This window comes from Dermacentor albipictus, unplaced genomic scaffold (assembly GCF_038994185.2).
Source record: "Dermacentor albipictus isolate Rhodes 1998 colony unplaced genomic scaffold, USDA_Dalb.pri_finalv2 scaffold_18, whole genome shotgun sequence".
Lineage (NCBI taxonomy): Eukaryota > Metazoa > Arthropoda > Arachnida > Ixodida > Ixodidae > Dermacentor > Dermacentor albipictus.
The window spans coordinates 7,140,161-7,154,473 of NW_027225572.1; the positions used below are offsets into that span (position 1 = coordinate 7,140,161).

A 14,313-nucleotide genomic window follows, 5' to 3' on the forward strand; every position below is an offset into this window, starting at 1 on the left:
GCGTCTGCAATGGAATAGCGTACGCTATACTAAAACTGTCTATTCAGCACCATGTGGCAGTCTGCGTCGGTAACGGCCAGTGCGATCGCTACTTCCTCCGCTTGTTCCGCTCCGGCGCTTCTTACGCTCGCTGCTGTTCTCGTGGCGCCGGTTGACGCCTCTATGACGACCGCTGCGAACGCATTCCGTTGGTATTCGGCCGCGTCCACGTCGAGCAGGTGTTCGTCGTTGGAATGCTGGTCCATGAGAGCTTTGGCCCTCGCCGCTCTCCTTCCCTTGTTGAACTCGGGATTCATGTTCTTCGGTGTGGGGCCGATTTTCGTCTGGCGTGGGACCTCTTCGGGGATCTCCGCCTCGTTCGGGCATCATATTCCCACATCGTCCAGTATCTCCCTCCCTGCTTTGATCATGGACAGCCGCTCCAGTTGAGAGGTGCGTTGCGCTTCGGCTATTTATTCAAGCGTATTCAGAAAAAGAGTTGAAGACACATATGTAAGATACGCCAACACGTGAGTTTGACGCATCCATGTAAAATTCAGGACGAGAAAAATTTAACTGAATTTCTAAAGAGTACAAATGATTAAGCGCCTGTTAGGCGTGTTTGATGATCTCGATAAACGATATGTCACGTTGCAACAAAACTGCAAATTAGGCAAGTGACTTTTGTAATATGGGCTGAATTACCCTTGTTGGTGCACTACAAAACGTGAAACAATTACAGCCGCTGAGACGACATGACGAAGTATTAGCCGCTGTTTTTTTGTTTTAGATCTGGGCTGTAAAAAAAATATGTGATGACATCCCACTTCTTAGTTTTGCAGCAAGACTCATGACACATGACCTGAACCGTCATCCTACTGCGCAGGTAGACTCCATGAGGCTGCGCCGATACCTACCCTCCTGGCTCTTCAACGCTAAGAAAAGGAGACGATTTAATGAGCAGGTGAAATGTTTTATTGGTTTCTTTGAGTGCCTAGATACGCTTGATATACTCTATCGGCCGACTGTGCGCCTTCACCATATCCGAACGCTCAGTTAACATCTCGCAGCAGCAGCATGGCTCTAAAGCCACGTTGATATTGACCTCCTGCAGTTGTTTATTACGTCCCCAGAGCTGTGTTACACGAGCGCGTAAGGATTTCTCTGTCATCTGATGTGGCCACTTTGTCAGGAAATTCATCCCTTGAACTTTGTCGAGCTTCAAGGTGCCATACTGGTTTCTATGAACACTCGAGATGAGCGCAAGCAGAGAGGGCGCACTCATCACCTCAAAATTTTTGAATAATATGTCTGGCAACCTGCTATACGCCTCTGAGACGGTCAAATTTGGTTTCATTTTAAGCCATTGCTCTTGCGCCGTTAGTGTCATTTGCAGGATGCCACTCGCTAACGTTTAGTGATGCTGTAGGTTGCACTCGCGCGGTGGGCGGGTGGTTGGCTACGAGTGCTAACATCGAACTGATGAGCCGTGTCAAACTGTGAAGCGTCGCCGACGCTGCTTCAGATATAAATATTACTCAGGGGATGGTGGGCGCTAAATATAAAAGCAATTGCCTTGTGATATAAGGCATTCCAAACACCATCCCTACTTATGATAACAACTTGTTGATCTCTACCAATCACATCCATGTCATTTAAGTGCTTGCTTCACTGCTATCAGTATTTCCCAATGCGCAGCGTGTCACCTTTATATTGTATGCAATGTCGCCTGGTCTTAATGCTAATGTTATTTTGAAAACTTTACTAAAAGAAGAAGTCCCCGTTCGGACCTTTAAGGCCCCCCGGCGGAGGCAACACACCTCTTTGGCCTCTGCTTCACGTAGACGGCACCCCGCGCTGACCCACCCGGGTGAAATCGGTAGTTGCCTTTTCCTGTCTCGCTCTCCCTCCAGGCTTCGTCTTTCTCTCACTTTCCATCTTTCCTGTCTTCTCCTAGCTTCCGCTCACTTCTAATTTTCCAGGCAGCAAGGGTGCACCTTGTGTGAATAACCAACCTAGGTTATCTCATATTTGGTTATATTGATAACGTACAGCTGGCGTTTGCAGGACCTGTTCTTACAGTCCCTGTAGCGTCCCCTTGTAGGACTCCATGGTGGGTGGCTGGCGTTACTGCCGAAAATTCAATCCCTTTATGACAACCTCTTTCCCTCCACTTCCTGATCGCCCTCACAAAAGAGGGCGCACCGACGAAGTTTTCCAGTTCCTTGGACGTCAAAGACCAAACTTTCCATGTTACCATGTGATCCATTCAGAAAAATCCGATAAACAAGTACGAAACATTTCCCCTTTTCCTGTTTCCAAGTCCTTAACTGATGTCCTTGGCCCAGGCTACAAGGTATCAAGGCTGGCAAGTGGTGATCTCCTGTTAGAGCTCCATGATCCGAAACAATACGAAAAGTTGCCCAGTCTAGTATCATTTGGGGATATTCCATTGACAGTAACTCCACACCGCACTCTGAACACCACCCGCGGCGTGGTCTCGGATGACGATCTGCTTCAGCTGACAGAGGCTGAGCTCCTGGAGGGCTTCAATGACCAGAATGTTGTCAATGTCCGAAGAATTGAAATGAGAAGGGATGGTAAAGAAATTCAAACGAAGCACCTGATATTCACATTCGGTTCAAGTATTCTGCCCGAGTCTGTAGAGGCCGGGTACATCAAGCTCCGCGTCAGACCATGTGTGCCAAATCCCCTAAGATGCTTCAAATGCCAGCGTTTCGGCCAAGTTCGCAGAGCTGCCGGGGCAGCCAAACATGTGCAAAATGCAGTGCCCTTGAACACGCCACTGAAGCTTGTGATAACTCTCTCCACTGTGTAAACTGTGACGGGGATCACGCCGCGTACTCGCGGTCGTGCCCCTCCTGGAAGAAGGAAAAGAAATTGTAACCATAAAAGTAAAAGAGAACATATCGTTCAAAGAGGCACGAAGGCGGGTAGCATACCTGCCAAAGAAAAGCTTTGCCGAAGTGGCGCGTCAGGGGGCAGCGCCACAACGGCCTCCAGCGGCTATCCGACTCACAAACAGTGAGTCGGCAGTCACGCCATCTGCCCCCGTGGCAGTTGCAGCTAGCGCTGCTCCGTCAACCGAGGAGAAAGGATCATCGACCCCGAAGGTGGGCGCAGCCGAGGCTGCCTCAACCTCCCAGGTCCCTTCCAGCGCTGGCAACAGCCGGCGCAGCTAAATCCCTCAGGGAGCCTCATCCACCTCCGGGCTGGTGGGCGCAGGGGTCTCGCCTTCCGAGGTGAGACTCTCTCGAAAAACTTCTCGCTCTCAAGAGCGCGTGTCCGGCGCCTCACAAGAGGCAATGAACATAACACCTATGCCCACGGCGCTCCAAGTGCCCAAGGAGCGGCGAGGCTCCCTCGAACGGTCCAAAAAAGGCAGAACCCCGGTTAAAGGGCCTCGCAAGAGCTCTGTAATCTAAGGCATCACTTCCGTTTCCGTAAACACAGCAAAAATTCACTTTAAATATGGATACACAAATCATACAATGGAATGTCAGAGGTCTTCTCAGAAACCTTGATGATGTCCAAGAACTCATCTACCAACACAATCCAAAAGTGCTGTGTTTACAGGAAACACACCTAAAATCAAAACACACCAACTTTCTCCGACAGCATATAACTTTTCGCAAAGATCGCGATGATGGTGTCGCATCATCGGGTGGCGTTGCCATTGTCATCCATAAAAGCACTGCGTGTCAACCTTTACAGCTTCAAACGCCTCTTAAAGCAGTGGCGGTTCGAGCTGTTCTTCTATACAAACTTATCACTATTAGCTCTCTTTACATCCCCCCACATCACAAATTAACGAAACATGAATTCCAATCCTTTATAGATCAATTGCCAGAACCTTATGTTGTTCTGTGTGATTTCAATGCACACAGCAGCTTGTGGGGAGACTCTCGTATCGATGCGCGAGGTCGTCTCGTTGAACAATTCCTTTTTTCGTCCGGTGCGAGTCTGCTGAATAAGAAGGAACCCACTTATTACTGTCTCGCAAACAACCTTTTCTTCCATTGATCTTAGCCTAGTTTCCCCGTCAATACTGACTGAACTCGAATGGCAAGTTAACAACAATCCTTACGGAAGCGACCACTTCCCAATACTGCTTAGAACACCTGAAGAAAAGGAATATCCACCACAGGCTCCTAGGTGGAAAATTGACACTGCCGAGTGGGAAAAATTCCGAACTCTATCTTGTATTTCGTGGGATGACTTGTCCTCGCTAGAAATTGACGCTGGTGTCGAATATTTTACAGCCTTCCTAATAGATGCCGCATCTAAATGTATATCACAAATAAATGGCCTGTCGTGCAAGCGGCGTGTCCCGTGGTGGAACGACGATTGTAGGATCGCACGTAAAAATCAGAACAAAGCGTGGGGGTTGCTACGCACCTCCCCCACTGCGGAGAATCTTATTAACTTTAAAAAAGTAAAATCACAAGGCAGGTGAACCCGCCGACAGGCCAGAAGAGAAAGCTGGCAATACTTTTTATCGGGCATCACCTCTTATACAGAGGAATCGAAAGTCTGGAACAGGGTTAACAGGATAAAAGGACGACAAACTTATTCACTCCCCCTGGTAAACACACAAGGCGATACCCTGCTTGAACAAGCAGACTCACTTGGGGAGCACTCTGAGAGTGTATCAAGCTCAAATCATTATTCGCAATCATTCCTGAAATATAAACAAATACAAGAATGCAAGCCGCTCATCAATAAATGCCGACGGAATGAACCGTATAATTGCCATTTTAGTGCTGCGGAGTTGAAAGCGGCCTTGAGCGCATGCAAGAGTTCCGCACCAGGATCTGATAGAATCATGTATGAAATGCTCAAAAACTTACACAATGACACGCAACTTACACTACTTACACTTTTTAACACTATCTGGGACGCAGGCTACCTCCCGACCGCATGGAAAGAAGCCATTGTGGTCCCTGTTTTAAAACAAGGCAAACATCCTTCCCCAGTGGCAAGCTACCGCCCGATAGCCCTCACAAGTTGCATGTGCAAGGTATTTGAAAAAATGATAAATCGGCGACTCATCCATTTCCTTGAACAGAACAAAATGCTTGATCCCTATCAGTGTGGCTTCCGAGAAGGGCGCTCCACAACTGACCATCTTGTACGTATTGAAGGAAATATCCTGGACGCCTTTATACATAAACAGGTCTTCTTATCGATGTTTCTCGATGTGGAAAAAGCGTACGACACAACGTGGCGATACGGGATCTTGCGAGATTTATCGGAAATGGGCATTCATGGTAGTATGCTAAACTTAATAAAAAGCTACCTGTCCAATCGCACTTTCTGGGTAAAAGTTGGCAATGTCCTGTCACGTCCTTTTGCACAAGAAACTGGTGTACCCCACGGTGGCGTGCTCAGTTGCACACTCTTTATTGTTAAGATGACAACACTTCGTGCATCCTTACCACCGGCTATATTGTATTCCGTCTATGTGGACGACATTCGAATTGGTTTCAAATCCTGTAACGTCGCAGCGTGCGAGAGACAGGTGCAGCGTGGTTTGAACAAGGTGTCAGGGTGGGCAGAGAAAAATGGACTCAAAATTAATCCTCATAAGAGTTCTTGTGTTTTGTTTACAAGGAAGAGAGGCCTGGTTCCGGATCCCTGCTTAGAAATGTGTGGACAAAAGATACATGTAAACAAAGAACACAAATTTCTAGGTGTCATACTTGACTACAGACTCACTTTCGTTCCCCACATTAAACATCTTAAAGAAAAGTGTCTAAAAACAATGAACATAATCAAACGTCCACCCCAGACTACGTGAGGTAGTGACAGGAAGTGCTTAATGAATCTCTATAGAAGCCTCATTCGATCACGACTAGACTATGGCGCCGTGATTTATCACTCTGCCGCCCCGAGCGCATTAAGGATGCTAGACCCAGTCCACCATCTAGGAATCCGACTGGCCACTGGCGCTTTCAGAACGAGTCCCATACAAAGTTTATATGTAGAATCAAAGGAGTGGTCACTTCATCTGCAGAGAACATACATCAGCCATACATATTTTCTGAAAGTCCACTCAAACCCCTACCATCCCTGTTTTAATACCATTAATGACATGACATGTGCTACACTTTTTCGCAATCGTCCGTCCGTAAGACAGCCTTTCTCGCTGCGTGTGAGGGAGCTTAGCGAAGAAATGCACATCCCACTCCTCGAGCTTCGCCTAATGCATCCAGCCAAGCTGCTACCTCCTTGGGAGTGGCAGCTCATACAATGTGATATATCTTTCGTGGAAGTCACAAAGCATGCTCCAGAGATTGAAATCAAGATGCATTTCCGGGAGCTCCAGCACAAATACTCCTGCACGGAGTTCTACACAGACGCATCAAAGTCACATGACGGGGTGTCCTATGCAGCCGTCGGTCCATCCTTCTCGGAAACCGACGTACTGCACCCGGAAACTAGTATCTTTACGGCTGAGGCCTACGCACTGCTGTCAGCCGTAAAGCATATAAATAAATCACAACTCTAGAAATCAGTTATATATACGGACTCCCTCAGTGTTGTGAAGGCCTTGATGTCTTTCTGTAATCAAAAAATCCAGTATTTAATGAGCTCTACTCCGCACTGTGCAAAGCATATATATCTAACCAACATGTGATCATATGCTGGGTGCCTGGACAAAGGGGCATCGAGGGAAACGTTCTAGCCGACCAGATGGCCACATCAATCTCATTGCATGCAGTTAATCCTACTGCTTCGGTACCTGTCACAAACCTGAAGCCTTTCTTAAGAAGGAAACTACGGAGCCACTGGCAAAGCATGTGGGACGAAGAAATAAATAATAAACTGCATGTAATAAAGCCACAATTAGGTTTCTGGCCTCCTGTAACGAAATCCCGCCCGACAGATGTCCTATTCTGCCGTCTAAGAATAGGACACACTTTTGGCACACATAACTTTTTACTCACGGGAAACAAGCGTCCAACCTGTGGTAGAGTCGGGGAGAGGCTGACCGTCCTCCACGTCCTACTGGAGTGTCGGGAAGCCGAATCCGAAAGAAAAAAACATTTTCTCTTAGCATACCGCCACCACACCCCCCTTCATCCAGTTATGTTACTTGGTCCAGAACCACTCTTTGACACCAACGCCGTCCTAGGTTTTTTGAAAGATGTTGTGTTGCATGTTATTAGCCCCACACGTTCGTTGCGCTTCCTCTCTCCAGAGGATGCCGCTGCGATAATTATTTTGAATAGCACATGCCTTTAGGCCCTTGTTGTTCAAGGGCTCTGGCGAGGCAGTAGTGCTGTAAGCAATTTAACATCTCGCATATTTTAAAGAATGCATCATTCTTTTACGATGGATTTTAATCTTCACAGTCTTCGTCATTAGTCATCGCCAAAAGTCATCGCACGTAGATTTTACGCACTTTACAGCGACTATTTTTAGGCCACTTTACAGCCAAGTCACATCTTCCATAATACATCGTTACCACAACCATTTGTCATGGCGCTCTTTGGCCAAACCTGGCCCTTGCGCCACAAAACACCACACATCATCACTAAAAGAAGAATTATGTAATCCACTGCCTCATTTGGCAGTCGAGAGTGTCACCTATATCAAATGACATTTCCGTTCTGGTCTAGCTGCACGCTGTTGAAGTGACAGTGAAAATTTGGCCGTCTGGCTCTGGAATAATTAAACGCAAAAATGTGCGTTGTGTGATACACGTTCCTGGTAAGTTGTTCTGGTAAATGAATACTTCGCCGTACGCTCTCCGAGTGCTTCACCAGGCATACAAAGGTTTTCGTTAGTTCTAACATAGTTGCAAAGGGTTACAGAAGTGATGTCATCGAGGGAATTTCTGATCACCAGGCCGTTCTTGTCTCTCTAAATTTCTCGGTCACTAAGCAAAATTTTGTTTTCTCTACATTTCCAGATTTTAATCGCGCTGATGATGTTTCAATAATAGACGCTCTGTCGGATAGTTTTGAAGAATTTGCTGCACTGAGTACTACTCGTGATGTTAACGCATTGGTAACTTATTTCGAATGCTTGATTAAAAAAAGTATTGAGCGTTTTATTCCTTTCAAAACAAAGAAGAAAAGCGTGAAAATTCCCTGGATGACGTGAGATATACTACATCTGACACGTCGTGTAAATAGACTAAAGTGTAAGAGGCACTTTACCAATCAGATAGCCATGACGACTTTCATTAAAGCAAAAGAGGAGCTTAGGCTGAAAAAAATTGCGCTAAGGATTTCTTCTTCGGTGTGCAGCTGCAGGGCCTACTAAAAACCAACCCGCGTAAATTTTGGTCATCTGTTTTGCCACGCGACTCAACGGCTACTTCTATGGTGATTAACATTGATTCTACCAATGATCCATTTCATATTTCAAACGCATTTATCGAATATTTCAAGTCCGTTTTCACTCGCGACAACAACGTCATCCAACCAGACATCATTGCTCGTAGTGATGTACCCATCAATGACATTAACATTACCGAAGAAGGTGTGTTGAACTTAATATTGAAACTCGATATTAAGAAGGCTGCTGGGCCAGATGGCATTTCGAACTTGTTTTTGGTGCGGTACTCATTATGGACATGTCGCTACCTCACCGTCATATTTCGCAAGTCGCTGGCATCCTCTACAGTACCCTCATCCTGGATAATGGCTCAAGTTCTTCCTTTATTCAAGGCCGGTGACAAACACGTCTTATCTAATTATCGACCAATTTCTATAACCTCTCATTCTTGTAAAATGTTAGAGCATATCATTTACAAACGCATTATGGAATACCTTGAGTCATATAAATTACTAACTAATTTCCAGCACGGATTCGTACGTGGATTCAGAACATTAACACAGCTAAGTGAATTTACACATGACATTTGTATTAACCTCGACACGGGCAACCAAATTGACGCAATCTTCATTGACTTTTCAAAAGCATTTGATGCAGTGATTCATACGAAATTAATGTAAAAACTTGACGCCATCCCTAATAATCCCCACATTCTCAGCTGGATTTCTAGTTTTCTTTCCGATTGATCTCAATTTGTGTCCTTCAACAGAGCTAATTCCAGGGTGACAGAAGTGCCTTCAGGAGTACCACAAGGTTCCGTGCTGGGTCCGTTGCTTTTCTTGATCTTCATAAACGATTAGCCTCTTCACATAACCTCAAATATACGTTTGTATGCTGATGACTGTGTATTGTATCATAAAATTTCCTCCTTTGATGACCATTTACAGCTTCAAAAATAATTTTCTAATTTTAGCTCTTGGTGCGATACCTGGCAAATGACAACGTCCGTAAAATCATTGTTATGACTTTCACTAACAAAACGACCCCTTCCGCTTTTACTTAAAAGTTAATAATACTCCAATTCAGAGCGTCAGTGAATATAAATACCTTGGTCTTGTTTTCACGCCCAGTATGTCTTGGTCGAAGCACATAGATTTACTAACCTCAAAAGCCCTGAAAAAGTTAGGCTATCTGCGCCGCACATTCACCACAGTCCCAAGAGATACTAAACTACTCATGTATAAATCACTAATCCGGCCTATACTCGATTGTGCTTCTCCCGTCTGGAATCCACACAAACAGTGCCACATTAATGAAATTGAGGCCATCCAAAAGAAAGAGAACCGCTTCATATGTCGTAGGTACGATAGGGATTTTTCGCCGTATACCGCGCTTTCATCCCCAGGCTTAGAACCACTCTCAGATCGCCGACGCACGGAATCACTGAAGTTTTTGTATTGCGTTATTAACTCTTCTTGCCGTATATCTTTGGATTACTACCTAACTCCTGCGAAACCATCTAATACTAGAAGTCACCATCACCTATACATCTCACCTTATTTCGCCCGTACGGTCACATTTAAATACAGTTTATTTCCCCGTGCAATCGAGTACTGGAATTCTTTGCCTGGTGCTACTCGTTCTCTTCCTTTAAACGTATTCTTGGCGGCCATTGAATAGTTTTGGTTTGTGTTTGTTTCTATTGTTCGGATTGGGCCTGTATTGTTTACTATTTTCATTTCTTTGCCTTTCACACCCACTCCTGCAATAGCCCGATTGGGCTGGACTAAGTACAAATAAATAAATAAATATGGTGGCAGCCTTGAGCCCGGTCATATACCACCTACACAACTAAGCTTCTACATGCATCGTTCAGCACAGCTCTGTATAAACGCTGTACAGTGTGGCGCGACCACTGCACTGGTCAAGGCTCTCCACGTCTGGCTTCCACCAAGTCTGTCGCATCATCACCGAGTCGCAACGATGAGCGCAATGCGGGTGGGGCAACGTGTGACGTGGCTGCAAGTGTCGTCAAGATAGCCGCTTTCCTGTTTTATCTCATGTAGTTGTTTTGGTGCCGCAAGTTCAGCGTGGGCAATATCGCGAGTCAAGTTTAATGGTGTTTTGATTGATGGAGTCGCAATGCGTCTGCTTTTCTGGAACGCCGAGCTTACTCACTATAAGACCACGAACAGGTGTGCTTTGTGGGAAGAGTGGCGGCATCAATGAAGACCATGGACCCTAAGGGTATGGTTAACCTTTATCTTTGTTTATATATAGATAAATGGGCTGCTGACAAAAACAAGGGTATGCAGAAATTCATTTTGTTAATAACCACTGCTCCCAATTTGATGGCGTTTGTTGAAGTTTAGAAACACTCTGTAGTGACGTGGTGGGCCGCTATTGAATATCGGGAAGCATGAAGGTAAAGGCAAGGAACGAACTTTGGTTTTATTGAATAATGCAAACCTAAATATAGATAACTTTATCCCTCTAGCGGTGTTCACATTCATACAGAACCAAGAACTATACAAAATATTGCCTTCCTTTATTTTGAGGCTACTAAATTAGTGAAATAGTATATATTTTGTAATCTGAAAATAATTACAATGAAAAATGTAGATGACTACAAAAAACGCAAGTTCCAGAAGAGGATCACGTGACAGGTCATTTATTCAATGTTCATCCTGTACCGAAGAAAAGAGACGCTAGTGGGTTCAGTGTTACTGGGTCAAAACACTAGTAAGTCGATCACTCTTGCTAGGCAATGACTGTCGTGCTTGGAAGCTGTCACTGTCGTCACCGTTGACGTTGCGCTACTTCGAGCTCTGCCAGATAAACACCTTTAGAATTGGTGGAGGGGCTGTGAACCTCAGACAACCATCCTGGAACTCTGGTCCCGTACCCTACCATCTACCATGCCCCACGATGCCTCCCAGCAAACGCCTCCTCCCGCCGCCACTGCCTCTCCTGGGGTGCCTTGTTACCGCGACCCTCCTATCTACACCGGAGTGGACGAAACTGACGTGGACGAATGGCTCACGGCGTTCGACAGGGTAAGCGCCCATAACAAGTAGGACAAAGAGGCCAAACTGAGCCATGTTCTTAAGCCGAATTTCAGACAGGGTCTAATTTTAACGTTTCCCTCGCCGATGTATTTGGTCGTCCTGCTTATTGCAAGATGCGTGCTGAGCAGCGTTTGCGAGAACGAGCACAAAAGCCGGGTGAAACATTCACAAGTTACATTGAAGTGTCCTGGAGCTATGCTGGAAAGTCAATTCGACCATGGCGCAGTCTGATAGAATGCAAGACATATTGAAAGACATAGAGGACGACGCCTTTAACTTGTTGCTGGTCAAACATCATCGCTGTGTGGCCGAAATTATCACACTGAGCCAGAGCTATGAAGAACCCTGCAGGCAGCGGTCACTGATCTGTCGATCTCTGCCGCGTGACGAACACTACGACGCTTTGCCTGCTATTTCCGACCATGCAGCTTTGCTCGCAGAAATGAAGGATTTCGTCCGCGAGGAAATTGCCCGGCAATTCTCATTGATGGATTTTGCACAGCCGCAACCTGTAACACGCGAACGCCGAGTTTAGCACCTCTGATTCGCTGCGCCATAGCGCAAGAAATCAACGAGGTTTTACCTGTGCACGGCCAGCATGTTCCTGCAGCTGCGCCTCAGAGTTGCGCGAAGTCATGGCCAGGTGCCAACAGATCCAGACGGCTGCGCCACTCATCTACGCGGAAGTGATCACCCAGCCCCACCCACTCAACGTAGACCTCACATACGCCGAAGTCCTAGCTATGCCCCAACAACAGCCTGCCATGCAATGACTTCCCCAGCCGTCCTGTTCAGCGCGTCCTCCCAAATGGTTGAAACGTGCCACAGTGACTCGGTGGCGTGCAGCGCACAATCGACCGATGTGTTTTGCGTGCGGCCACGCAGGCCACGTTGCACGCCATTGTAGTCGCGTGCAGTCGCCTAGCGCTAAACCATATGCGCCAAGTCGTATCGTGGGTTCACCGCGCCCATATTACGAAGACGAACCTCGGGCTGCGTCACCAGCATTATGCTGTTCTGACAACATCCGCTGCTCACCTTCACCATGCCGACGCTCCCTATCACCTTTGCGGCCCCGTACCTTAGCTCAGGAAGAGGAAAACTTATTGTAACAAGCATTTGATGCACCCTCTGGCATAATCTTCATTGGCCCGCTAGGCTCGGTGGCCTGCCAGGCTCGGTAGGGAACATCGGTCACCGTACCCAGTAAACACCGCAGAGCACAGTTGCTCGGCGGTGAGTCATCGTTAATCACCGCCACACTGCGGAGCGTCAATCTAACGGAGGGTGCCTTGAGCCCTCCCTCCTTCACGAACCCGGGCGGATCGCGAAACTGGTGACGACTACCCACGGATCGTCCGCCGCCGCCGCGAGCCACGTAATGCCACCCCCATTGCTGCAGCCATGCCGCCGTACGGAAGGCTCGAGCCGTTCGAGGGAGATGGGTCCGCCAGGCAAGTTTACGAGGAACAAGTCCGCGTGTTCTTCCGGGCAAACAACATACCCGAGGCCATACAGCGGGACAATTTCCTGGCCAGCTGCGGGACCCACGTCTTCAGTCTCCTTCTGGACCTTTTCAAGCCAGCCACGCTGCATGTTAAGGCGCGGGGTGAACCGCTTGCCATACTGCGCTCGCATTTCAACCCAGCACCGTCCACACTAATAGAGCGTTTCCGCTTCAACAACCGCAGTCGCCAGGAAGGAGAGACCCTCGGGCATTTTGTAGCTGTGCTTCGAGGTTTAGCGAGTGTCTGCGTTTTCGAGGACCAGCTGGATTCGCTGCCCCGGGACCATTTTGACTGTGGCATCAACGCCGCCATGCAGACGCTACTGGAGCTTCCCGACCCCTCACTGGACGACGCCGTTAAGGCAGTGCTGGCAACGTAAACTGCTGCCAATGACGCCGGCGAGAATGCCCGTGCGACTGGCTCACCATCGGGGAAGCGCTGGTCAACAAGTTGTCGACAAAGGGCAGTATCTGTGGTCGGTGTGGTGGTGCCCTTTCCCCCTCACAGTGCCAGTTCTCTTAAACACAATGCTTCACGTGCAGGAAAACTGGGGACCTGGCACGAGTATGCCGAAAGGGGAGGACGAACAGCAAACAGCAGCAGCAGTCTGGTTCAAGGCCAGGTACCACACAAGCCCGCTGCCAGGGTAGCCATCGCAATGGTACGCGGCAGGGGCGCGCGGTAGCAGGCTCAACTTCTTCCGCGGCCAAGCTCCACGTTGTCGCCGAGGACCCGCCGATTTTCGACATGGTGCACAAAGGGTTTGTTCCGTCTTCTGTGCCGCCCTACACGCTGACCGTCGAAATCTGCGGGCACCTCATTTCAATGGAGCTGGACACAGGGGCCAGCGCAACAATAGTGGTAGGGAAACTCTTCAAGCGTACTTTCCCTGGCGTGTTCATCGAGAATTCAGGCATGATGCTGCGCAGCTAAACCGGGAATATCTGCCAGGTCCAGGGTCAGGCCCAGGTAAGAGTTCGCTTTGGCGACAGGGAGGCAACCCTTCCCCTTTACATAAACAAGCGATCGTCGCAGACGCTGCTAGGCCTAAACTGGATTCATTCACTGGGCGTTCGTCTGGGAGAGTACCAGGAAGCCAGCCTGCATGCGGTGCAGGACGTCCCCAGCCTCCTAACTGAGTTCAAGTCCCTATTCCAGCCAGGGGAGGGCACATTCGCCGACACGACAGGTGGCATCTATGCACCTGAGGGAGCCTGGCCACGTTTTTTCAAGCCTCGCCCACTGCTCTTTGCCCTGAAAGACGGGGTGACCGAGGAGCTGGTACGGTTACAGCGAGAGGGCATCCTGAAGCCCGTCAAGACGTGTGAAGTGCCGGTCCCATCGTACCAGTCCTCAAGCGAGACGGCAGTGTCTGGACCTGCCGGGACTTCAAGGTGGCAATTAACCCCGTTGCTACCGTCTAAAAGTACCCGCTGCCCCAGATAGAT

The 14,313-nt window shown here is 48.0% G+C and overlaps 1 protein-coding gene across 16 annotated transcripts in view; it reads left to right on the forward strand.

The window, feature by feature from the left end:
* LOC135908735 (uncharacterized) overlaps positions 1–14,313 on the forward strand; it is a 1,076,237-nt gene that overhangs the window by 905,250 nt on the left and 156,674 nt on the right. For 14 of the 16 annotated variants that reach the window (XM_070529152.1, XM_070529146.1, XM_070529149.1 and 11 more), the window contains one exon: positions 866–943. The exons of the other annotated variants lie outside the window; for them this stretch is intronic. In XM_070529152.1, the coding sequence (XP_070385253.1) occupies positions 866–943 (78 nt within the window). The remainder of the gene's footprint in view (positions 1–865; positions 944–14,313) is intronic. 16 annotated transcript variants of the gene reach the window in all.